Source organism: Orycteropus afer, unplaced genomic scaffold (genome assembly GCF_000298275.1).
Source record: "Orycteropus afer afer isolate SDZICR_OR568_19922 unplaced genomic scaffold, OryAfe1.0 scaffold00054, whole genome shotgun sequence".
NCBI lineage: Eukaryota > Metazoa > Chordata > Mammalia > Tubulidentata > Orycteropodidae > Orycteropus > Orycteropus afer.
The window spans coordinates 2,148,461-2,173,447 of record NW_006921641.1 but is presented as its reverse complement, the minus strand read 5'-3'; the positions used below and the strand labels follow the sequence as shown (position 1 = coordinate 2,173,447).

General features: G+C 38.3%; 1 protein-coding gene across 1 annotated transcript in view; it reads left to right on the top strand.

Moving 5' to 3' along the window:
* The window catches only part of LTBP1 (latent transforming growth factor beta binding protein 1), a 727,158-nt gene that overhangs the window by 534,571 nt on the left and 167,600 nt on the right, over positions 1 to 24,987 (top strand). The window contains exons 20-22 of the mRNA XM_007938788.1: positions 8,432 to 8,554; positions 16,934 to 17,056; positions 19,587 to 19,709. Of these exons, the coding sequence (XP_007936979.1) occupies positions 8,432 to 8,554; positions 16,934 to 17,056; positions 19,587 to 19,709 (369 nt within the window). The remainder of the gene's footprint in view (positions 1 to 8,431; positions 8,555 to 16,933; positions 17,057 to 19,586; positions 19,710 to 24,987) is intronic.

Here is a 24,987-nt window from a genome sequence, read left to right as displayed (position 1 = left end):
ATATATATAAATATATATATATACACACACACACATATATATATACACACACACACACACACACATATATACACACACATTTTATTGTGATTTGGGTGAAAGTTTATAGAGAAAATTCATTTTCCATCCAATAGTTCATACACATTTTGTTTCAAGGCATTGATTGCAGTCCTCATAATGTAACAGCTCTCTTCTCACTTTCCCTGTGTCCTTCTTACCTAGGCATACCTGCCCACCCCCCAGTCTCCCTGTGAAAATACTACTCTTCTGATTTCCCATGGTTGATTGTTCTAAGGAGTGTACCTACCTGGTGTAAAATGTTCACCCTGTGTACCTGTCTATTGTTTGGCTGCAAGTTAAGCCAGAGGGTGACTTCAGTTCCAGGCCAAAAGGGTGACTAGGGGCCGTATTCTCAAGGGTTTGCCAGTCTTTTTCAGACCAGCAAGGCTGGTCTTTTTTGTGATTTTGAGTTTTGTGAGAAACCATGTTACCAGGGGAGGTAACACAATTTTCTTCCACTCTATCCAGGATCTCCTACGCTGATCCCTTTCTGAGCAGTTGAGAGTCATTTCACATACTCTTTAAGTCTCCCTATGTCATAGGAGCTGTCTGTTACATACTTAAGTAATCAAATCTTGTGCTTTTCTTCCAACTCCTGAGCACATTTATTTCGCTGAGAGTGTACTTCTTGGGAATCATGATGCTTCTGTGTAGGGGCATTGGTGATTCTTCACAAATGTTTTCTGCTTCTATAATAATGCTGTCATTTCCATTCTTTCACTTCATTTTCTTTGCTCACCTTTACAGGACACAAATCCATCATTCATTGGATGTATGTAGCTAGCCTCTTTTGGATTTATTTTATTGCCTTGCTTTTTATTTGACTGTGAAGACTAGGAAGCAAGGCCTGGTGATCTGCTGCTGAAAATTAGCCAATGAAAACCTAATGATCCTAACAAGAGTATTTTCCTATATAGTGTTTCAAGATGAGTCCCCTAGGTTGGAAGGCATTCATCATACACAATGGCCACAACAGTGGTCACATGCCAGCAATCGTGAGATGGTGCAGGGCCACGCACCATTTTGTCCTATTATATGTGGGGCCACCATGAATTGGAGCTGACTAGACAGCAACTAACAACAAAATGTAGTTAATTTTGTGAGAAACATGTTACCTGGGGAGATAACACAAATTTCTGAGATTTTATCAGAGTAATCCTTCTTTGTTAGTCCCTAAATTAAGTAAATGATGACTTTCTGATTCCAGTTTAATTTCTCTAAATATAATAGGTCTTGGAGAACTTGCAGGGTAAGCATGGGGAGCTCACTGTGGTAGGAGTTCTTTTCATACTAGGATCCATTTTCAGATTTCAGTATGCAATGTTAACCTTCATGGAATATATTAATATTCATAGCTTATATGAAATTGAAGACCTTAATACCACATGTATTTATTTGACAACTGAGCACAAAATCTACATTTTGGAAATCTCATAAAATGTACAAACATAAGCCTTATCTCTAAGCACCTATCATCTGCTGGAGGAGCCCTGGTGGCATAGTGGTTAAAGTGTTCAGCTGCTAACAAAAGGTCAGCTCTTTGAATCCACCAACCACTCCACAGGAGAAAGATGTCTGTTTCCATAAACATTATAGCCTTGGAAACCCTATGGAGCAGTTCTCCTCTGCCTTATAGTGTTGCTGTGTGTCGTAATCAATTTGATGGCAACAGGTTTGGTTTTTGGTTTATCTTCTGCTCTGGTAGCATAGTGCCTAAAGCACTTGACTGCTAACCAGAAGGCTGGTGGTTCAAACCCACCAGCCACTCCTCAGAAGAAAGATGGGGCAATTTAATTCTGCAGTGATATTGCCTCGGAAACCCAAGGAGGGGTCGCTATGAGTTGGGTGCTATTTGACGGCACATAACAACAACAACAGATGCCAGAGATTTGAAGTTAAAAAAAAAAAATCAAAACCCCCACTTTTGAGGGCAGGTACTCTTCCTATGTGGGAGGCCTAATTATCATATTAACAAACACTTCTCCTTATAGATTTTATGAGCAGTTTTGACTTAATTGTCTCATTTGATCTTCATGACAGTTGTTCTGCTTACCTAGTACTGCTCTGACAAGAATATAACACGTCGGGATGGCTTGAAACAGAAGTTTATTCTCTTACAGTTTGGAGGCTTTAAGTCTGAGTTCAAAGTGCCAGGCTCTCGGGGCTGGGTGGAAGCCCCTCAACCTTGGGCTTCAGCTCTGCCTCCTGCTTCCAGCCCACTAAAGCTGGAGGCTTTTCTTCACTCAGCTGCTGGCTGCTGAGGCTGACAAGCCCCAGGCTGACAAGTACTAAGGCACAGTCCCAGTATTACCAAACCACATGGCAGGCCATTAATTCAAGTCCATTAAAAGTCCCAAGATCAGCAGAGCATGACAGGCTGTTGAACAACGACACGGCTACATGCAGGGTTCAGACGTGCCATAAGCTAGAGACTGTTTCCCAAGGCCTCTCCTTATATACAGGAAGCAGACCACATCCCTAAGGAAGCTACTCAGCTGCTCACAGTAGATTCCACCATGAAGTTGATTACCAGTCTCACCATGGGGGATACGACATCCAGCTGCCCAGCCACTCAGCCAGGCCCAGCCAAGTTGACACAAACTTAACTACCACAACAGTCATCTCTGAATTGATTCTCAAAGACATTAAGGGTTTGCCCAAGGTCTCAGGTAATAAATAGCAGAGCTAGGACATGACCTTAGGTCTTTTATCTTCAAATCCAGCATTTTATTGTGTTCTGTACAATATCTCATACATCTCATGTGCAAATGAGAAAATTAGAGAACAAGACAATGTAATGAAGAAAATCGTAAGAAGAATAGTTGCTCAAAAGGAGAAATCCATGTGGCTGGAGTTGTCCCTTTCAAACGGCCATGATGATTGTTGAGGGATTCTGGGTTCTGAGATGGCAGGCCTGCACCACAGTGGGCCACAGTTTAATTTTGCTGAAATATGAAATATTGTGTTAGGCTGGGTTCACTAGAGAAGCAAAACCAGTAAAGCTTATATATACATATAGAGAAAGAGAAATTTATGTTAGGAAAACAGCTCACACACTTATAGAAGCTGGCAAATCCCAAGTTCTTGAATCAAACGTCAAGCTGGAGGGGTTTCCCGACTCACACAGCTGCAGGGGCTGATGAGCTCAAGGTTGGCAGGAAGTATACCAGCTGTTGACTCCAACAAATGATGAAACCGATATCTCCAGGCAGAATGGTGGATTGTTCGCTCATGGACAGTTGTAGGCAGCACAACAGGATCCCAATCCACAGAAGAGTGTCTCTTTTCCCAGGATGTCCATAAATATATTGGAAGCAGGCCACACCCCTAGGGAAACTCCCTTTCAATGGATTGGCTGCTCAAAACATATATATCCGATCCCATCATGGAATTAATCCACATCACAACTGCTTAAATCACACAGAATTGTGGTCGAGCGAAGTTGACACACAGCTCTAACTATCACAAATATTTTTTGGAAAAGTGAGCTAGGAAGCCAGTAAATGGAAGGATTTATGGAAAATGTTCTGAGATCATCCTTGACTTTTTGTCTAAGAGGAGGACGGATGCAGCAGAATTGGATACACTCCAATTCTGAAAAACAGCGATAGCTCTGAGGATTATTGCAACATCTTTTTATTCGCAGCTTTGCTACTGTATGTCTTAACATCCTCAGAATAGACAGAGGGCACTTGACATCCTGAGGATTTACTGCACCATGGTTGAGTTGCACTATTTCATCTCACTTTCCTAATGAGCATCTGCCTTTGATTTTGCCATGCTTTTTTTTTTTCTGTCAAATATGTTCTCATATCATTTTAAAAGATTATATGAAGAATATTTGAGAAAAAACTGAAGTAATGGCACACTTGAGGTGAGGAGGCAGATCCTGTATGTTCATGAGGCTATACAGACAGAATAAGATGTTTTCTTCTGATCTGAATGGGACTTTCTCACTCATGCCTTGGTTGGTGACTAAGGAATTAATTGAGGCTGAAAGTCTCTTTCATCGAAACTCATTGCATCATTTACTTGAAAGTATAGGAAGTAATGCAGGTAAATTGTTGCTCTAGAAGGAATTCTGACCAACCTCAAGGAGCTGATAGGGGAAGTGGAAGAGGGAGGGGCTTTGGGAGAGTATGGCTGTGTGAAGTCAGCCACTGAATACTCTTTATAGCTTAGAGGGCATAGTCAACAGAGGGGCTTGAGGCAGTCTGGTGTGTTCCCAGATCATTAGGAAGGGACATTACAAAAAGCCTCCAGCCCCAGATGAATTCCATCCCAAAGCAATGAGAAAACGTGCAGTTTGGATTACCAACCAGCTGGGAATCATCTCTGTGAAGCTGAAGAGAATAGAAAGTTGCCAGAAATCTGGAGAAAGGCTAATGTCCATATTTCTCCCTAAAGAGGAAAGAAGGTGGAATCCAGGAGCTAATGGTTGCTGAACTTCATGTTGCTCTTGACAAAGAACTGTAGACTGCATGATTCAAATGTTAAGGTGAAACTTGTTTAAAAGGAAGATGATGATGAGAATCAGCCAGGGCTCATTAAGGATAGTGATGCTGGACTGTCCTGACTGCCTTCCCTGATCAGATTAGATTAGCTCAGGAATCCTGTAGGCTTGGCATATTTAGTTTTTAACAAAGGATTCGTTAGATTCTGTCATTACTGTAGGTGAGAAAGTCAATTTGGACTGGGTGGTAGTTCAGAGATGAATTCGTAAGCCTTTGAACAGCCATATCTATAAAGTACTCATCTTGCAAACCTCTAGGAACTTTGTTCCTCTGGGAAGTAAAAGTAATTCACTGAATGTCAAATGCCAAATTGTTATGCCCTAAAAGCCCATTGATAAGTTTGTTTGGAGTTAGGGGTCCCTTTTCCTATAGATATAGTACATTTCATGATAACAATTTTCCTGCCAGAGATAAAATACAAAGCCCTGTTTAACTCATTTTGTATATGCATTATAAGAACCTGGGTAACGTGAAAAAAATTTTTTTTTTTTTTTTTTATGTGCCGTCGAGTCAGATCCGACTCACAGCAACCCCTCCTAGGGTTTCTGAGGCAGTATCACTACGGAAGTAGATTGCCCAACCTTCCTTCCAAGGAGTGGCTGGTGGGTTTGAACTGCCAGCCTTCTGGTTAGCCGTCAAGTGCCTTAGGCACTACACTACCAGAGCTCCCGTGAAAATACTAGAAGACTGTAATTCTAGAATGAGTTTTGAGTTCTACTTTAGAAAACGAGATAAAACCATCATCTTCTGCTACAGGAGAGAGAGGTGGATGGATGATGGGTAGTGAGGGTGAGTAGGGACCACGTTGCTTTCTAAAGCATTGATCCTGGGAGATCGTCCTAAGGGCTAGAAATATTAACTGTGGGCAATGGACCTTCTACTGTCATTGCCTCCAGAATCTCACCAGTTTGTGTCCTTGACTAGGGTGAAGAGCCCTGGAAACCACTGAAAGTTTCTAAAGGAGTGGAGAAACACTGTTGATTAGATTTGTGTCTTAGAGAGATTCTCTGACTGCAAGCTGGATAATAGATTAGAGCAGCAAGGCTCAAACTAGAAAAAAATTGAAAAACTATGGCAGTAACCCCTGTGAGAAAGAATGATAGTGGCAGGAATCGAATAAAGTGAGTGCATTTGAGAGATGTTTGAAAGGTAGAATTGATATGACTTGGTGATAAATTGAATGTGGGGAAAGAGGGAAAGTAAGGAATCTAGAAAGGATGACTCCCAGGCTTCTGAGTTAGTCATCTGAGTGGATGGTGATACCATGTATTGACAAGGGGAATAGAGCAAGGAGAAGAAAGCAGGCGGAGGGTTAGTTTTGGCAATGAAGAGGCAGAGATTCCAGTGGGACACGAAATAGAGATGTCCAGTAGATTGGCCAGCTGGATGTATGGATCTGCAGTTTAGGGGAGAGGTCTGGGTAAAGATACAACACTGAGTTTGTTCAACTTCATTTGCTTTCACCAAGTGTTTTTATGTGTGGCCACTGTCAAAACACCTTCTTTCTGTATAGGGATTCCCTAGTGATGTTTTGCTGTGTACTTTTTCCTCAAGAGGATGATCTCCATTAAGGCCAAGTAACTCTCTCAGTTCGTACTCTTCTATCTGCAGTTAAATGACTGGCTTGACAGGATTTTGGTTCCATGTAATTAATGTCTGTAATAAATAAAGAAAAGAATAAACACATTAGGTTGCCCTTAGTGTTCTGCTTCATCATTAACATGGTAGTAGCCTAGCAAAAGAAAAGTTTTATACATATCTCATGAATGGTAATCTGCAATGTCTCTTAATTTACTTTAACTAGGGAAAATATGGTCTTAGCAATTGATTTTACGTTGCCTTCAGTAGCCCTATAAATCACATTCCCTGCTGCATGAATAATTAAAGAGAGCAATCTATACATTTCTGAACTTGTGAACATTTTTTAAACCAAACCAGATACTAGACTTGACATTTTCCTGTTGCTGTCTGGATTTTCCATGCCTAGTGTCTAGGCTCATTCTGTTCCATTATTTACTTTGGCTCCAGTGCTTGGCTTCTTCTTTCAAGTTGTTTGCTTTCAATGTTTACAAAAGTGGATTCCCACAACCAAAGGCAGGGTGGATAATGAGTCAGTCTGGAAGTGCTATTTTTGTTGTCTCGGGGTAGGGACAGTTCACTCTAATTAGTGATTTTTTGCAAAAGCAATGTAGAACACCTATGTGGGGCCAGTTGCTTGGCAGGGCAATATGCATATCATGTATACACACACACACACACACACATCCTTTTGCTGTATTTTAGTAATACTTTGTGTCTGAATTCCATTTGTGAGAAAAGTTTTAATGAAATAAATGCAAATTAAATTATAGGTCTTTGTTGTTAATGTGCTTGTGACTCTGCCTGGCAGTATTAAGGGGGTGGAAATATTTGTTGCTTCCTTACATGGTGAGCATTACAAGCTGAAATGCAATATGGTGAAGAGCCTTCTCTTTACTGTTTATCTCTCTTATGATTAAGTTGGTTTATTAAGTTATAGACTGCTATAAGAGAGAAAACCAAACACTCTGCCAGAGTCGATTCCAACTCATAGAGAACCCCTTTGGGTTTCCAAGGCAGTAAATCTTTATGGAAGTAGACTGCCCATCTTTCTTCTGCGGAGCAGCTGGTGGATTTGAACTACCCACCTTCTGGTTAGCAGTCAAATGCCTTAGGCACAGTGCCACTGGAGCTTAAATCCTGACTTTGTATATATAGTCTTAGCACTTTGTAGTTTGTTTTTCCTTTTAAAATTTTGATTATTGAAGGGCAATGTACCAAAATATATTTTTTAAATGAATAAATAAAAATAAAATTTTGATTATTGCTGCTATGCTATGTATCTTCACTTCAACATCCAGTGGACTTACTCAGTGGTGTTAAAGTAGGGCACAGAACTCAAATTTCCTCTCTTTTTCGGTAGCAATATTCTAGTATGAGCTTAATGAATATTTGTTGAATGAAATCTTTGAAAATGTAGGCGATATTTTTAAGATACAGTGTTAGCAAACAGTAAAAACACAGAAAGTCACAATTCTCTCCTTTTCTATCAGTAGATTTAAGTTACCAATGACAAATATATAATCAGCTTAAATAGATGGGCTTTGGAGTTACACTGTATTCAAACCTCTGCTTTTCTAACTGTGAGCCCTTGGAAAAATTATTGAATCATTATAAGTTATTCAATATTATATTTATATCTAAGGCCTTTAGTGCTTGCATGCGGTAAATACTTGATAAAGATGAGCTATTAATATTTTATCGGCCTCTTTACCCTATAACTTACTGTCAAACTGTTCAATAGGCTTACGTTTATCTCCTTAATTGGTTTTTATCATACTGATTGTCAGCTTAGAGCATTTTATTAGAGTCTTTTTCATGGTTCTCTTAAAATTTTTCTGTGATTTCACTGGGTCACAAGTCCTATCTTTTGCTTCTGTGAACTCTTAAATTTTACCAAATTCATCGATTCCTAAGTAGCTCTCAATGCATGTGTGATTCTTTGTAAAATTTTATTTTGTGGAGATATCACTCTAAAACTACACTCTTCCCTCTGCCCCCTCAACAAGCCTTCCATTGAATTTATTTATAGATCATGTTTTATTCCTTTTTGAGTTATTTTACAGAAAATAAATTAAGGTATAGACCCATGGAACATTCAGCTCATAAAAGAGCTTCTTTGCCTCCTAAGGGTTAATTTGAAAGTTTATTTTAAAGAGTCTGCCCCTCTTCTGAAGGCTCACTGTTTCCATTTCTAACACGACAACGTTATTCATGTTTTATTTCTTTTTCTTTCTTTCTTTTTATTTTTTGGTTTCCATTATGCAACATTCTTCAAGATGTGGATGAATGCCTGGAACCAAACGTCTGCACAAATGGTACTTGTTCCAACCTTGAAGGCTCTTACATGTGTTCATGCCACCAGGGCTACAGCCCAACTCCAGACCGCAAGCACTGTAAAGGTAAATACTGTGATCAAAATTCTCATTTTATTTGAACTTCATTTAAGAATAGATTAGAGCAACTATCCTTAGAAAAGGAAATCACGCTACCTGTCATTTATTTTGACTGAGCTACTTGGAGCACATTTTGGTTGGCATTCTTGAAAGTGGATTCTCATTGTGGTGAAATAGAGAGTATTTATTTACATAAAGGAAAACAATGTATTTTTAGAGAATGTCGGTAAACCTCAGGTTGTTTTATTTACATATTTTTGGTTATAAAAGCAATATGAGCAGTTGCACAATTCTGTGAGTATTCTAAAAACCACTGAATTGCACACTTTAAATTAGTGAATTATTTGGTATGTGAATTATATCTCAAAAAAGTTGCTATTTTGAAAAAAAAAAATTGATGTTCACTGCAAAAAATACAGACCAGTAAAAAGGATAAAGTAACAAACTTTTATAATCTCATTCATGAATATTCATCTTACAGATATTTTAGTAGTTAAAATTATGTTCTATGTACAATTTTGTATCTTGCTTTTTTCATTTATCATGAGCATTTTTCATCAATTCAAATATTATTTTTAAAGTTTGCATAATATTCCAGTGTATTGCTGTACCACAGAGTTTTTGCTATTCTGTGCGTGTTGGCCAAAAACATTTTTCCAACTTCTTATTATTACATGAAAAACTAACAGGCCTCTTTTTATATATAAATCTTTGCCTAATTTTAGTATTATTTCTTTATTCATAAGAGTAAACTATTAAGTAAAATACTGTTTCCTTTTTTACTATTTGACAAGATAATATTAATTTATAATTAAAAACTATTTCTTTCAAATCTGAGAAGGTTTTGATATTTATTTTATATCCTGTTCCCTTCAAGGTTCTTTGACTACTTCTAATTCTTAAACATTTATTTAATATATTTATTAAACATTTGTATTTTTTTGTATTTTATTTGTATTGTATTGTATTTTTTTGCATTGTATTTTGTATTTTTGTATTGTTTCTTTGGTAAGTTTATGCCAGTATTTTTTCCCATTTAACAGGTTTTTAATTTTTTTTAAATCAAGATATATGAACATTTTATAAATAATACATGTATAAGCCTAAGTATGTATGTAAGTATGTATCTATATTGCTGACTAACCAACAATTGCAACTCATGGCAATGCCCTGTGTATCAGAACAGTACTTTACTCCATAGTTTTCAATGGCTGACTTTTTGGAAGCAGATCCTCAAGGCCTTTCTTCTGAGGTAGCTTTGGGTGAACATGAACTGCCAACTTTCAGTTAGCAGCTGAGACCATGAACTGTTTGTGCTACCCAGGGACACCACACATTTTTTTTTCTGGCAAAGTATAATTTGTCCAAGGTTTTTCAAATTTTTTCTTTCATTTTATATTTTCATTTAACAAAGTTTTCATTTTTCTTATGTGATTGAATCTACAAATTGCTTCCTTTCTGTTTTCTCCCATTTGCTTGTATATATAAAAAAGCTCATGTTCCTTCAAGGGAAAAAAATGAGGCAATAAGTAAGATTATTTTTTCTTCCTTAATTAATTCTCTTAATGTAAGTGAAGAATCTAGTGTGAAAAAAAAAAAAAAGCAAGCAGTAAATGGACATGCTAGTAACCTATAAGAATTGCAGTATCTCCTCCTGGTGGTAGGGAATTTCTAGGCATTTGAATTTGGTGCCTTGCTCTTTCCTTACAACAGAATACCAACCACTCCCAGTGGTGCATCTGAAGCTATAAGTCAGAACATAAGGGACATCTTCCTTTTTTCAAGGTCCTTTCCCTCTTGGTGCACATTGACAGCTATACTCTGACACACATGGGATCTTTATGAGTTGCAGTCAACTCAACAGCAACTTTACTGCCTGTATTATTTCCACATCCTATTGTTTTATCTTCTTTCTTCCCATCTGCCTGCTTTTCATCTGCTTATCCATGAAAATTCTTGTATTTTGGTCTTACCCTTAATATTCCAAACTTATTTGTCACTGCTATATTCTTCAATTTGCATTCTCTGACCCATCCAAGTTGTGGTATCACAACTGCCCTATACACCTGTTGACTCAAGCACCTGCCTTGCATACCCATCTTCTATCTTACTGCTTACCTGAATCCTGACTCTTCCAGTGGTTCACTATGCAACTTTACGTAAGTTACTTACAGATTTCTAGACTTCATATCATCCCTAAATTTAAAAGATTGGACTCTCTAAAAGGATAATGATTAAACACCTGCATGTTGAATGAATGGCTCATTACCACTGTCTTATTCTTGGCTATCACCATCCCATTTGAGCCTATTCCTCTCTAATAGCTCTCCCTAGCACCCTAGATGGATCCATGATGGTGCGATAGTGAAAGCACTTGGCTGCTAAACAAAAACCTGGCAAATTGAACCCACCAGTAGCTCTGCACGAGAAGAGACCTGGTGATTTACTCCTGTCAAGATTGTTGTTGTTAGATGCCATCAAGTTGGTTCTGACTCATAGCAACCCTGTGTTCAACAAAATGAAACCCTGACTGGTTCTGCACCATCCTCACAGTCATTGCTAGGTTTGAGCCCTTGTTGCTGCCATGGTGTCAATCCATCTTGTTGAAGGTCTTCCTCATTTTTGCTGACCCTCTACTTTACCAAGCATGATATCTTTCTCCAGGGACTGATTCCTCCTGATAACATGTCCAAAGTATATGAGACAAGGTCTTGCCATCTTTGCTTCTAAGGAGCATTCTGGTTATACTTCTTCCAAGACAGATTTGTTTGTTCATCTGGTAGCCCAGGAAAACCTATGGTGCACTTCTGTTCTATCCTATAGGGTCACTATGAGTTGGAATCAACTTGATGTCACACAACAACAACAGCATCCTAGAATTCACTGCATCCATTATGTCACCCCCTAGGACAATCATAATTTCCAACCCATGTAACACTCTGCTGACCTGCTGCAGAAGCTGCTTTTCTTCCTTCCTTTCCTTCCCCTTAGGAGTATCGAGGAACCAACATGTTCCAAGCACTGTGCTCAACTGCAGCTGTTACTGAGAGGCTTTACTCTCTCAAAAGAATTTTTACTTATTGGGGTAGATGGAAACCTACAACAGATAACTAGAGATAACAAAGCATGATAAGAGAAGTATAACTACCTTAACCAAGTGATGAAGGTTAACATCATCTGTGATGTCATGTGTTTATCATGTACCCCTGACATTGTGTGTGAGGAAAGGCACTTCAACTCTGTGCTTTTCTTTCCCAACGCCCATAATCCCAGTCGAATCATGAAGATTACATCAGACAAGTCCAGATTGGGGAGCTTGTGCAGGATATCTGGCCAGTACTCCTCAAGGCATTTAGGGTCAGATAAAACCAAAGAGTGATTGGGGAGACAAGAAAATTAAATGCAATGTGGTACCCTGGATTGGATTCTGAAACAGAAAGAAGACATTAATGGAAAAACTGGTGAAACCTAAATAAAGTCTAAAGTTTAATTAGGGGAAAAAAAAGTTGTATATTACATTCCTTGATGGTGCATATGGTTAAGCCTCATCTTCTGGCCAAAAAGATGGTGGTTCAAACCCACACAGAGGTGCCTCAGAAAAAAGACCTGGAGAACTACTTCCAAAAGATCTCAGCCTTGAAAACTCTGCACACATGAGGTCACTGTGAATCAGAATTGGCATAACAGCAACTAAAGCAATAGATGAGATCCTAGCCCTGCCACTCACAAGCTGTGAGAACTTGGACAAGTTACTTTTCTTTGTTCAGCCTCATTTTTCTCATCTGCAAAAAGGGATAGAAGGACTGCATGAGATAGTCCTGGGACAGAGATGACACATGGATAATGAGATAATGCAGAGCCAAAACATGGCACATTGTTGTTGATGTTGTTATTTGCTAAATTGGAGGCATAAACAATGTTCTGTTAAATCCAAGAAGCATGTGACTAATTCTGATTTAGAACTCCTGGGTAATCTTTACAGAGGTGTTGCTATTTGAAATTTGTCTTAGAATAATGAATTCAAAGGAAAGAAAAACTAAATAGGCAGAAAAAACAGCATGTACCAAGGCTTGGAGGTCAGAAACAGCTGTCATCTTCACTTCCATTTGGCCTTGCTCTCCACTCTGATTCTGATGGTACCTTTCCATTAGTCTGGGGTAGCATCAGCAAGATCCTCATCTTTTTCTTTAGAAACCCACTTTTCTCAGTTTTCAGTGCTACTGTGACAGAAATACCATAAATAGATGACTTTAATAAACAGGAATTTATTTTGTTACAGTTTATGAGGCTAGAAGTCCAAATTCTGAGTGCTAGCTCTAGGGGCTGGTAAAGGCCCCTGACATTGGGCTTCAGCTCTACTTATTATTCCAGGGCCACTGGAACTAGAGGCATCATCTCCTAACACAGGCAGCTGCTGGCTACTGAGGTTGACAAGCCAAGGTCAGCAGGTAAAATGTCACAGTCCCAAGATTAGCAGGCAACATGGAAGGTCACTGTTGACTCAACCAGATGCAAAATTCAGATATTCCAAAAAGCTAGAGACCTTTCTCAAAGCTGCTTCTTGTATTTTGAAAACAGGCCATACCCCGACGGCAGCTACTTAGCTGCTCAGAGTGGATTCCACCATGAAGGTGATTACAATCTCATCATGAAGAATAACTATATCCAGCTGCCCAGCTGCTCAAACCCACAGCCCAGCCAAGTTAATACAAAACCTTAACTACAACACCACTTACAGATTACATGTTTTCCTTACTCCCTTGTCAAAACACTTCTGTCTGCTATAATATTTAACACTCTCCTTTTATTATTGCATAATCTTTTTCCAAATCACACCAATTCATAGATGCCAAACTCATCCCAGCTCATAAATCTGTCTCCTTTCCAACATCCCAGCAACTCTGCCAATCTCATCTTGTTAATAGTCCTAAACGTTTACTTTATCTTCACCTCACTAAACGTACTGAGAACTTTCTTAAATATGTTGTTGCATTTTAATTCATTCCATCCACTTGTACTTGTTTCCCTTGACCTCTTTGTATCTGTGCATTTATGCACAGTATATCCTGATTTTATAGATACCTGGGGATACTCTCTATTTTAAATATGAGCCAGACTTATCACTTATGAAAAGCCCCTTAAAGAAATTCCTTTCATGGGAAATAGTATTTTCTCTTCATCTCTTGGCACAACAGAAAGAAAATATTTGTTCTATAAGCTTGTTTCTTTAGAAAGCTTTCTTTTGTCTTAGGAATTTTGTCCCCCATCACAAAAGAAAAATTATTTTTATCTCTAGAATTAAGCTGCCTCTGTTCCCCTTGGTGATTTTAAATATCCAAAGATCACCTTATTCAAGATAACTAGGCTGCCTCCAGTTATTCCAAATTGGTATGTCATCACTTATAATGAATTACTTCTAAACAAATTGACCAACTTACATAAAATGTCTGGCATCCCTGATGGTACTTGAAATAGATGGAATATCCTATTGCACTGGGCAAATCTGTTTCAAAAGACTTCTTTAAAGTGTTAAAGAGCAAAGATGTGACTTTGAATACTAAGGTGCACCTACCATAAGCTGTGGTATTTTCAGTTGCCTCTTATGCGTATGAAAGCTGGGCAATAAATACACAAGGAAGACTGAAGAAGAGTTGGTGCCTTGAATTGTGGTATTGGTGAAGAATACTGAAAACACCATGGACTGACAGAAGAACGAACAAATCTGTCCTGGAAGAAGTATAGCTCTTGTGCTCCTTGGAAGTGAAAATGGCCAACCAGGGTTTGGAGCAGCAGGCTGAGCAAGGCCAACACTGACAGTGGGTAGCGACCTACACAGTCACTCCAGGCAGGGTGGTTGAGAAGAGCTCCACTAGGAAGCCACCCACATTCACGTAGAGGGTGCAATGGGAGGTGAGGGTCTCCACTTCCTCCATGGTGGGGTCCATGCTATGGTTCCTGCAGCTACCCCCAGCATGGGTGCCATTGTAGTCGGTCAATACTGAGTCAGTATCAGAGATACTGCATGGTGTCTGGGACCTGCAAGACCAAGCCACAGTTGACAAGGAAGATGAACGGCTTCACAGGGAGCCTCTAGTCATGTTGTCAGAAGGGACCAGTCCCTGGAGAAGGCTATCATGCTTGGTAGAGGACCAGTATAAAAAACAGGCAAGGCCCTTAATGAGATGGATTGACACAGTGGCTGCAATGATGGGCTCAAGCATAGCAAGGATTGTGAGGATGGTGCAGGAATGGGCAGTGTTTCATTCTGTTGTACATAGAGTCACTATGAGTTGGAGCCAGCTTCATAGCACCTAACAACAACAACAACAACCAGCTCCATGAGACACATGAGTTGTATGTTGGTCTTAACATGTTCTTGAACTGTCCTCTCAAGTATTTTATAGAATGTGCTGAAATACAGTACAATGTAGGCTGCTCTTTGCTGCCAACCACTCCTAAATTGAATAGTCTTGGAGCATTGGAAAGATGGAAAATAATTTTTTTTTGATGAATTGATTTTTTTAATTTTTTTAATTTTTGCAGAAGTTTTCAATACATTCTATGGAAATTACTTTTTGTAGTAAACAATTATACAGAGAGCAATAATTTTTCATTGGGTGAAAGTTTACAGAGCAAATTCACTTTCCATACAGCAGCTCACGTATACTTTGTCTCATGACATTGGCTACAATTTCCCACAATGCAACAGCTCCTCTCCCACTTCCTTCGCATTGGAAAATAATTCTTAAAATGAAATTTAACTTGCTTATTTAATTCTCTGTTAGCAATCAGTAGTTGGCAGCCAAGACTTACTTATAAATTAAAAAAGCCAGTAACGCAATCAATAAAATGAATAAAGTTTCTAGTCAACTAAAGTAATTGCTATGAAAAATCAAATTAAAAAATTAAGATTCCTGAACTCTAATTAAATTAATAGGTTGAGTGATCTGTTTGAGGACACATGCAATGATATGATGCCTTGCTTATATCTGGATAAAATATGAAAGGTTAATGCCTCATAATAGGTTAAGAAATACATCTTTGCCGAGAAAAGAGGCAATTGTCAATAATGTTTGAGGGAAAGAGCTATGCAGTTAATTGAGTTCTCCTGACAGAAGTTATTAATTGCATTTAAGTAAGTTATTATTAGAAGCTCTGGTAGCACAGTGCCTAAGGCACTTGACTGCTCACCAGAAGGCTGGCAGTTCAAAGCCACCAGCCACTCCTCGGAAGGAAGGTTGGGCGATCTACTTCCGTAGTGAGACTGCCTCAGAAGCCCAAGGAGGGGTTGCTATGAGTTGGAGAAGATTCGATGGCACATAACAACAATTACTAGAAGAAAACAGTCACTTAATGATCTTTATGGCAAAGTTTCTTTTAAAGTAATCTGTTCATTTTTATTTATTGCTGTATTTATATAAGACTCCCTTCTCCCTTTCTGAGTATGCAGGTAGTCCGCAACTTACTATAGAGTTTCTGTTCCTACAACTCTTTCATCAGTCAGTTATGATGTAAGTCAAATACCTCTGGGTTTGTTTTTTTTTTTTTTTGGTTTTCATTATTACTGCCTTTTATTACCAGTATCTTTATAAATCCAGTCTTTGAACATCTGCTTTTGAACATCTGAAATAATGTCAGCAAATTATCACTTTCTCCGTTGACGATCCAGCAGCCATCATCATTATGCTATCATTTCTCTTGGCTTTCTTTGTTACTTTGGAAATGAGCTCAGTGTCCTTGAACATGACTGTTTGGCCTTATAGTTCTTCACCTTCTTCTAATTACAGGAGAAATATCTGTTTCTCTCCATAACTGCCTACATTTTTGTTTTGTTTGACATTCCTGTAGCTTTTTAATACTACCTTCTTTCCTGCAACTCTACAGCTGGCAAACTGCCTAGAAACCATTATTTTGTGTTTCAGGTTCTGTCTTCTGTTTTCAACCCTAACTATTTGATACTGTGTTTCTACTAGACCCAAAATATGAAGGAAGGAGATGGCGAGGAGCTTGATGTGGTAGTATAAGTACTTTATATTTGCTCAGATATTTACTTTCTATTAATAATTAATTCTACTCTACAGTTTAGCATACTGAAATTTAAACCAGGAACATCAGTAGACTGATATATACTGAAATTTCTAGCATCTCACTTAAGAAGTACTATTATTTTTGTAATAATAACCCCAGATGCATTTCAGGGACAACTGCATTCTTCCAGGTAGTTCTTTGTTTTCTGTTTATGAATTTATTTTTGTCATGCTTTACAAAGCCAGCCTAAAAGTGGAAGGCTGTGAAAGCAGAATGTTTATGGTCTCAAAGGTTAGCTAAAGGTGTGTTCCAGATATAATAGCTAATTTAAACCATTGCTGCTGTTTGTGTTTACAGATGTTGATGAATGCCATCAAGGGAATCTATGCATAAATGGGCAATGCAAAAACACTGAGGGCTCCTTCAGGTGTACCTGTGGACAGGGGTATCAGCTGTCAGCAGCAGCAGACCAGTGTGAAGGTAGGACTGTGGCAGCATGAACTTCTGGTTTGGAAAATTATGTTCAATCCAAGTGAGTGTGCCAAAAAGCAAAGGACTTAAAATACAAGTCAGGAATCTCAATAAAACACGATAGAAAAAGGTTAAGTTTCTGATCAGTTGGTGTTAATTTTAGGAAGAAAAATTATTGCTCTCTGTATAATTGTTTACTACAGAAAGTAATTTCCATAGAATGTATTGAAAACTTCTGCAAGCTGGGATTTCAGCAATGGGCAGGTCAGTATATCAGCTTGGTATTATGCTGTAGAGTGTTAACTACCTTAATTTTTGTCTTGATTTGGCTTGTAAAATTTTTTGGTTTATTTATTTATTTTTTTAATTATGTCACTAAAGAAGACTTTTCAAGAAGGCTGAAATAAATATGCTCAGTGAGAAAGTTTGTGAAAGATACCTGTTACAGAAAGTGATAGTGAGGACTCTGGACTTACTGGAATTGAACTTAGACTTTAAAATTTTTTTTAATAAATAAAATAAGTTAATAAAAAAAGAAAAATAAATCATTGAACTTCACACAGAAATACTTCACTTCCCAATAAGTATTTTTTCCTGAGCTTGAAAATATATCATCACCTGAGGTAAGCTCTAGTACCAAAACCCTTGAAAAGAAATGTCCTTTCCTGTTTAAGAACAGAAAGCTCTATACAAGACCAACTGTTTTACTGTAAGGAAACAAATCAATAAATCATATCCATGTCTGTATATAAACATTGAATATTTGTTGTTGTTGTTGTTATGTGCCGTCGAGTTGGACCCAACTCATAGCGACCCCTCCTTGGGTTTCCGAGGCGGTATCACTACAGAAGGAGATTGCCCCATCTTCCTTCCGAGGAGTGGCTGGTGGATTTGAACCGCCAGCCTTCTGGTTAGCAGTCAAGTGGCTTAGCCACTATGCTACCAGAGCTCCTGAATATATTTAATGAGCTAAAATGTCTCTTGTGATGGTGTTATGAAAGAGACAATGCTAATATACATAGACCTATTGATAATATCATAACTTCCCAATTATCTCTTTGTGGAATATAGAAAGTCATTATAATACCTGATACAGAAGTCACAGTGAGAAGACACAAATACACACATACACGTACACAGAAAAATGAAGTAATTTGTTCTAGATTCTGTGAACCTGTCTTAAAGCTTTTATGCTTTACTTTATGACTCCTAACTCTAGTTATCTATGTATTCATGAATACATACTGTGTATAGAAAACTACACATGAACATATAAGGGAAATGTTCTATGCATGATATATATTAAAGCTGTAATGTGCATTGCCTTTTCTTTTGAAGAGCCTGTGATGTCATTGCCAAAGATAAGTTAGACACTCCCAGAACCACCTTCCAGTTTATTAATAGGAGCAAGACAATTTTATGTACCAAATGCTATGATGAACAAAGTGATACCATGATGAGAGTAGGGGATATTAATGGTAGAGTCCCTGTGGGAACTGATAATGTTGTCTTATAGAATCACATTAACAGAATTAGATAAATGATTTCAAATGTTAATCAGAGATCATCAACAAATAACATACCTGAATTGTATGTTTTACTAATTATAGAGCTTTAGATCATCTAGGGAATGATAAAGGATGTGTTAGACGTAGTCCCTATCCTCAGGAAACCTGAAATCTAATGATAAAGTCAAAATAATTGAATACATGCAATATATTATGTGCCTTTTATGTGTGTAAGTGAGCCTGAATTCAGGATTGTGGTTATAGAAAAAAATGAACTCTTGTGGCATAGTGCCTAAGGCATTTGACTGCTAACCAGAAGGTTGGCGGTTCAAACCTACCAGCCACTCCTCAGAAGGAAGACTGGGCAATCTACTTCCATAGGAAGAGAGATTCAGTGGCAGTGTAGATGCCAAATGAGAGAAGGGAAGGTGCCATGAGATTTGACCACAGAAACGTTGTTATGAAAGGAGATAGAATGGAAGCCTGATTGAAGAATAAATTAGTGAAAAAGAAATGAAGTGTGTGCCATGACTTTTTAGATCAGGGGTCAGCCAACTTTCTGTAGTAAATATTTTAGACTTTGCAGACCATATGGTCTCTATCTTACCTCCTCAACTCTGCGGTAAAAGTAGCTGTAGATCTTATATAAATGATAGGCAGTGCTGGATTAGGCCGTGGCTGTAGTTTGTTGACCTTCCTTTAGACCATTATGAGCCTAAGTCCTGTAGTTGTATCTATAAAGAAATCTAAGCAGATTAGTTGTGGTTTACAGATTGTAGTGAAATATTTGCCACTTGGCAGTGAACAATGTGACAAGTATGTACAGATTCTTAGCTCACTAGTCAAAATTTTAAATTCATCTTAAAATGGGAGAATGATTTACCTTTACTAGAGGTCGGTTTAAGTTATATAATGAAAACTCTAATATAAATTAATGATCAACTTTATAGTTTATAGACCTCCTTTATATGAATGATTAAAATGTATTTAAAACACCACTTTTCAGTTTTCTCTTTATCTGTTGCTCATAGATATTGATGAATGCCAGCACCATCATCTCTGCACCAATGGGCAGTGCAGGAACACAGAGGGCTCCTTCCGGTGTGTTTGTGACCAGGGTTACAGAACATCTGCCCTTGGAGACCATTGTGAAGGTGAGAATTGGGAAAATCTGGACATCATCCTTGAGCCCAACCTTTGACTTCACAGTTGAGGATATGAATCCCAGCCCATGCTTACACAAATAATGGAAAGAAGGGACTAGAATCTAGGTTTCCTTGCTCTGTTCAAACTGATATACAGAATTGAACCAGCTGAATGAGGAAAGAATCGGTTTAACATTTCTCAGCTGCAGATGATTTATACTGGATTCATGGTTCTGAACACCTTACTTATGGAAGATTAACATCCACATGTGCCATGGAAGTAAATACAAGTTCATTTTCCAGATAAATCGAAGGGCTTTAAGAGCCACGTTTTAATTTCTTTTTAAGCTTTTTGCTTAAAATATTTCTAAAACATATCCACTCATTCAGCATTTAGCAGTCATTTACATCTTTCACTACCTACTGTGGCTCAGCATTTCTTTGGGGTGGTTAGTGCTGCTGCCCCAGGCCTGTGTACAAATAAAGAAATATGCTTGTTTTTCTCCCTACTGTCTGGGACTTCCCACTGTGCTCAGTATCCACCCAGGGACCAGTTTTTCCAATCTCATATGGAGCTCTGGTAGCATAGTGCCTAAGGCACTTGACTGCTAACCAGAAGGCTGGCGGTTCAAACCCACTAGCCATTCCTTGGAAGGAATGTGGGGCAATCTAGTTCTGTAGTGATACTGCCTTGGAAACCCAAGGAGGGGTCGCTATGAGTCGGGCCTGACTCAACGGCATATAACAACAACAACAATGCTAACTTGCTATATTTAGTCCTGTTAATTGTGAAGCCTGAAACCTGGACAAGGCAGGGTATACCCAGCATGGAGAGGCAGACAGTCTCTGAGTATGGATCTGAAAGAGTCCACTCTTAAGTGGATGAGCTTTGTGGTGAATGGTTTTGTGGAGTGTATTTCAGCAGGCCCAGCTTCTTTTTTTCATTTTCTTCCCAGTGGTTGGAAAAGATCCATTGTAAGGTATACATAGCATCCTAAATTTCTAAGCCAGGAAATTTGGCTCAATCAATCACAAAGTTCCCATACACTGCTGCTGTGAGTATAAAATGGTACAACCCTTATGGAAGGCAATTTTGGCAGGATTTCAAAAGACTTAAAATGTATGTTGTCATTGAATCAGGAAATTAATTTCTAGGATTTTATCCTAAAATAATGTTCTTAAAAGGGTTAATAATAAAACCAAACCAAACTCACTGCCATCAAGTCCATTCCAACTCATAGTGACCTTCTTTGAGTTTCCAAAGTGGTAAATCTTTATGAAAGTAGATTGCCCAGTCTTCCTTCTGCAGAGTGGCTGGTGGGTTTGAACCACCAACCTTCTGGTTAGCAGTCAGATGCCTTAGGCACTACACCACCAGAGCTCCTAGAGTTAATAATAGGAAGGAAAAATTGTAATCAATCTAACTCTTGAAAAGTAGGCAAATGATCAAATAAGTAGTAGGTAAATAAATAAAATAAAATATGACTATGTCTAAAAAATTGTGTTGGGACACTGTATAGTGTATAAGTAATGTTAATTATTTATTATAGTATCATTTCAAGATGAGAAGGATAGTCATAGTAGGGGAAGATGGGGTAAAGAGGCCATACAAGGAAGAGTGTATTTTAGAAATCAGTCAGTAGTAAAGTATATGCTAAGGTGCTGAAAACCTAAATTGACCATCAACAATTCTTCAGCCTCACTTACTAGATAACCAGGCCATCAATTAAGACTTGGGGAATGGATCTTCATTAGAGAGCATGTTTTTCTTATTTGACTGTTGTGATGTGTAACCATCTCATTAGAAATTGAGTATTTTTATTCTAAAAACATCCATTGCCAAACAAAAACTTTTTAGCAAATTTGATCTACATTATTAACAAATATATTTGTAGGATACAATATGTTCCATAAGAAAGTTCCTTTTGGAGTATATAATCTGTCCCTTTTAAAGTCAAGGCTAATTTCCTTAGTGTGGTAGGTTATAAATAGGACTCGAGTTCATCCAACTAATTTAGAGCTCCCTTTGAAACTGTATTAGCACTTCATCCTGCTAATTCCCAACTTGTATTGTGTCAGAGGCTTCCCAGTGGACTGAGCCTTAATTACTCAAGCTGTGGCTGTCCACATGCCTCTCACAGCTGTGGGAAGAAGAGCCATCTTTCTTGTTGGCTTCTCTATTTACATGTGTAATCTTCCTCTAATAACTCTGGCATGGTCCTTGTTTTCTTTCAGTATTCTCCTGAAATCCTTCTGGCCTCCTTGTAGTATCAGAATCCCAAGTGTTGTGCTCATTTCTGTGAGCTCCTTATTCCAGTATGCTCAGTAGTCACTCAGTCTCTGATGATCAGTGGCCTCAATTGTCCTCATTCTTAGAGGTCTTGGGCATCTCTGCCTTCTAAGACTCTGCCTCTGGTTTGTTCCCTTTCCAGGCAAGGTCTCTAATTCTGTGCCGACGCTAACACCCTCCCCAGTTCCCACTCAAGTTGCTCTCTGTTAGTCCATTGCGAAGCCTGAAAAAGCAAAACCAAACCAAACTCACTGCTGTCAAGTCAATTGCTATTCATAGCAACCCTTCTTTGGGTTTCCAAGGTGGTATCTCTATGGAAGTAGATTGCCCAGTCTTCCTTCAGAGGAGTGGCTGGTGGGTTTGACCCACCAGTCTTCTGGTTAGCAGTCAAATGCCTTAGGTACTACACCACCAAAAGGCTACATTACTTTCTCTGTCTTCCTGTGGCCCTTCTCTTGGTCATTTCTTTACACCAAATCAAAATGGTGTAGAGAAGTGATTGGGATTCTTTCCTTCCTGATTTCTTTCCAAGTTTGTGCATTTATTCAGCAAATATTGATTATCACATATGTCCCAGGCCCTGTTCTAGACATAGGGCTTACAGGAATAAACCAAACAGATAAAAATCCCCAATCTCATCAGTTTATATTCTAATAAGGGTGATAACAATAAGAAAGATAAGTCAGATATGAACTTTGTTAAATGGTAATAAATGTTATGGAGAAAATAAAGGGATGTGTGGTGAGTGCTGAGGGCGGTGATTTTGAGTAAGGAGGCAAGCAAAGGCTTCCCTGACATGATGACATTTGTTTATTTATGTGAAGAGCATTCCATTCAGAGGAACATTAAGTGCAAATGCCCCAAGGAGTTTTAGGAACTTGGCTTGCAATGCCTACTTAGTATCCAATGAAGATTTCTGGAAGGCTCTTGGACCCGTGTGTCTGACACTCAGGGTTGATTCCTTAGGCTGGGAGTCATTAGCATACAGATGATGTTTAAAGCCATGAAACTGGATGAGATCACCAAGGGAGTGAGTGAAGCTAGATGAGGGAAGAGTTCCAAAGACTGAGTCCTGGTCCTCCTGACATTTAGAAGTGAGAGGGATGGGGAGGAACTAGCAAAAGTGGTTGAAAAAAAAAGTGGCGGTTGGGGAAGATGAATCCCAGAATCCAAAGTGTTTCAATTGAAGTGTTAGTGAGAAGGGGTGATGAATGGCATCAAACATTGCTGCTGGGTGAGATGACGAGTGAGAATTGACCATGGAATTAAGCAAAGTGGAGGTCATTTGTGACCTTAATAAGCAGAGTCTTGGTGGAGGGGTGACCAGAACTGACCTTTTCTAGAAAGACCTGTTGTTCTCCTTAAAAGCTCTTCCCCAGCTTCTGGAAGGAATTTATCTTTTCACACCATCCCAGACCTGCAGTTGCATATTGGAATCTCTTAATGCTCAACCTTGCTCATTTTACCTTTAAGGATAGTCAGAAGTCTTGCAAAACAAATGAGGGGGACGGAAACAGCTTCAAACTAAACATGATTCTAACATATGCACTAAGTTCTAAAACAAATTAAATTATTTATAAAGACTTGGAGTAATGCTGTGTTTTTCTGACATGCATTATTTCTCTTACATTTTAGAAAATGAGTGACAATAAAGTTATTTAATGTAGCTTGAACAAAGTTGACATGCTTCCATTATGCTGAGGGAAACATTAAAGTAATGGGATGTTTCCTTTGTTGCTGAAATTTGTATTTGCTGAGTTCTCCTTAATATGTCTTGAGTTGAGATTTTTCACATAATGCTAATGAGTAAATATGCCTTTCCACAATTCAACAATTCATTGTTAAATTTCTTCCAGGGGAACAACAGAAAAGTTAATCTAAAAACTGGTGTCTTACACCTATAGGAATAGCTAAACTGAAGACTGACAATACAAAGTATCCAAGAGAATGTGGAGCAATACACCCCTTGTCCATTGCTGATGGGAATATAAAATGGTACAGCCAGCTTAGAAAACAGATGGATAATTTCTTCAAAAGTTAAACGTGTACCTAGTATATGAGTCAGCCATTGTTCTTCTAGGTATTTACCAAAAAAAAAAAAAAAAAAACTTTGCTCAAAGAAAATGAAAATACAGGACTTACTTAACACATGAATGTTTATAAGAACTTTATTCATAATGGCCAACAACAACAAAAAAAAGACATGATCAAATGCCAGTTAATAGAGAATGAATAAACAAACTGTGGTATATCCATGCAGTGAAATACTACTCAGTTCTTAGAGAGAACTATTGATATATACAACTTGAATGAATCTCAGAAATAAGATGCTAAGTGGAAAAATCCAAACACAGAAGGGCCACAGGGAACCTTTTGGGTGATAGAAATGCCTCTAACTTGATGATGGTGGTTACAACAATGCATATACTCTTATCAAAATGCATCAAACTGGATGCTTAAAATGTATGTGTTCATTGTGTTTAAATTATACTTCAATAAAGTTGAAGAAAGCTCTAAAGAAAAAGTTGTTGTTGTTATGTGCCATCAAATCATCTCCTACTCATAGCAACCTTATGTACATCAGAACAAAACACTGCCCAATCTTGTGCCAACCTCATAATCCCTACTATACCTAAGCCCATCACTGCAGCCACTGTGTCAATCCATCTTGTTAGGGCCTTCCTGTCTTTCATCGACCCTCCACTCTACCAAGCATGACATCCCTCTCCAGAGAATGGTCCATTCTAACAGCATGACCAAAGTAATGGGGGGTGAAATCTGGCCATCCTAACTTCCAAGGAATATTCCGGCTGCACTTCTTCCAGGACAGATTTGTTAGTTCTTTTAGCAGTCTATGGTACATTCAGCATTCTTCGCCAATGCCACAACTCAAAAGCATCAACTGTTCTTTTTTTTTCGTTTTAGTATTGAGTTCTCTGGATTTATTTTTTCTTTTTTTTTTATTTTAATTTTAATTTAATTTTATTTTATTTCATT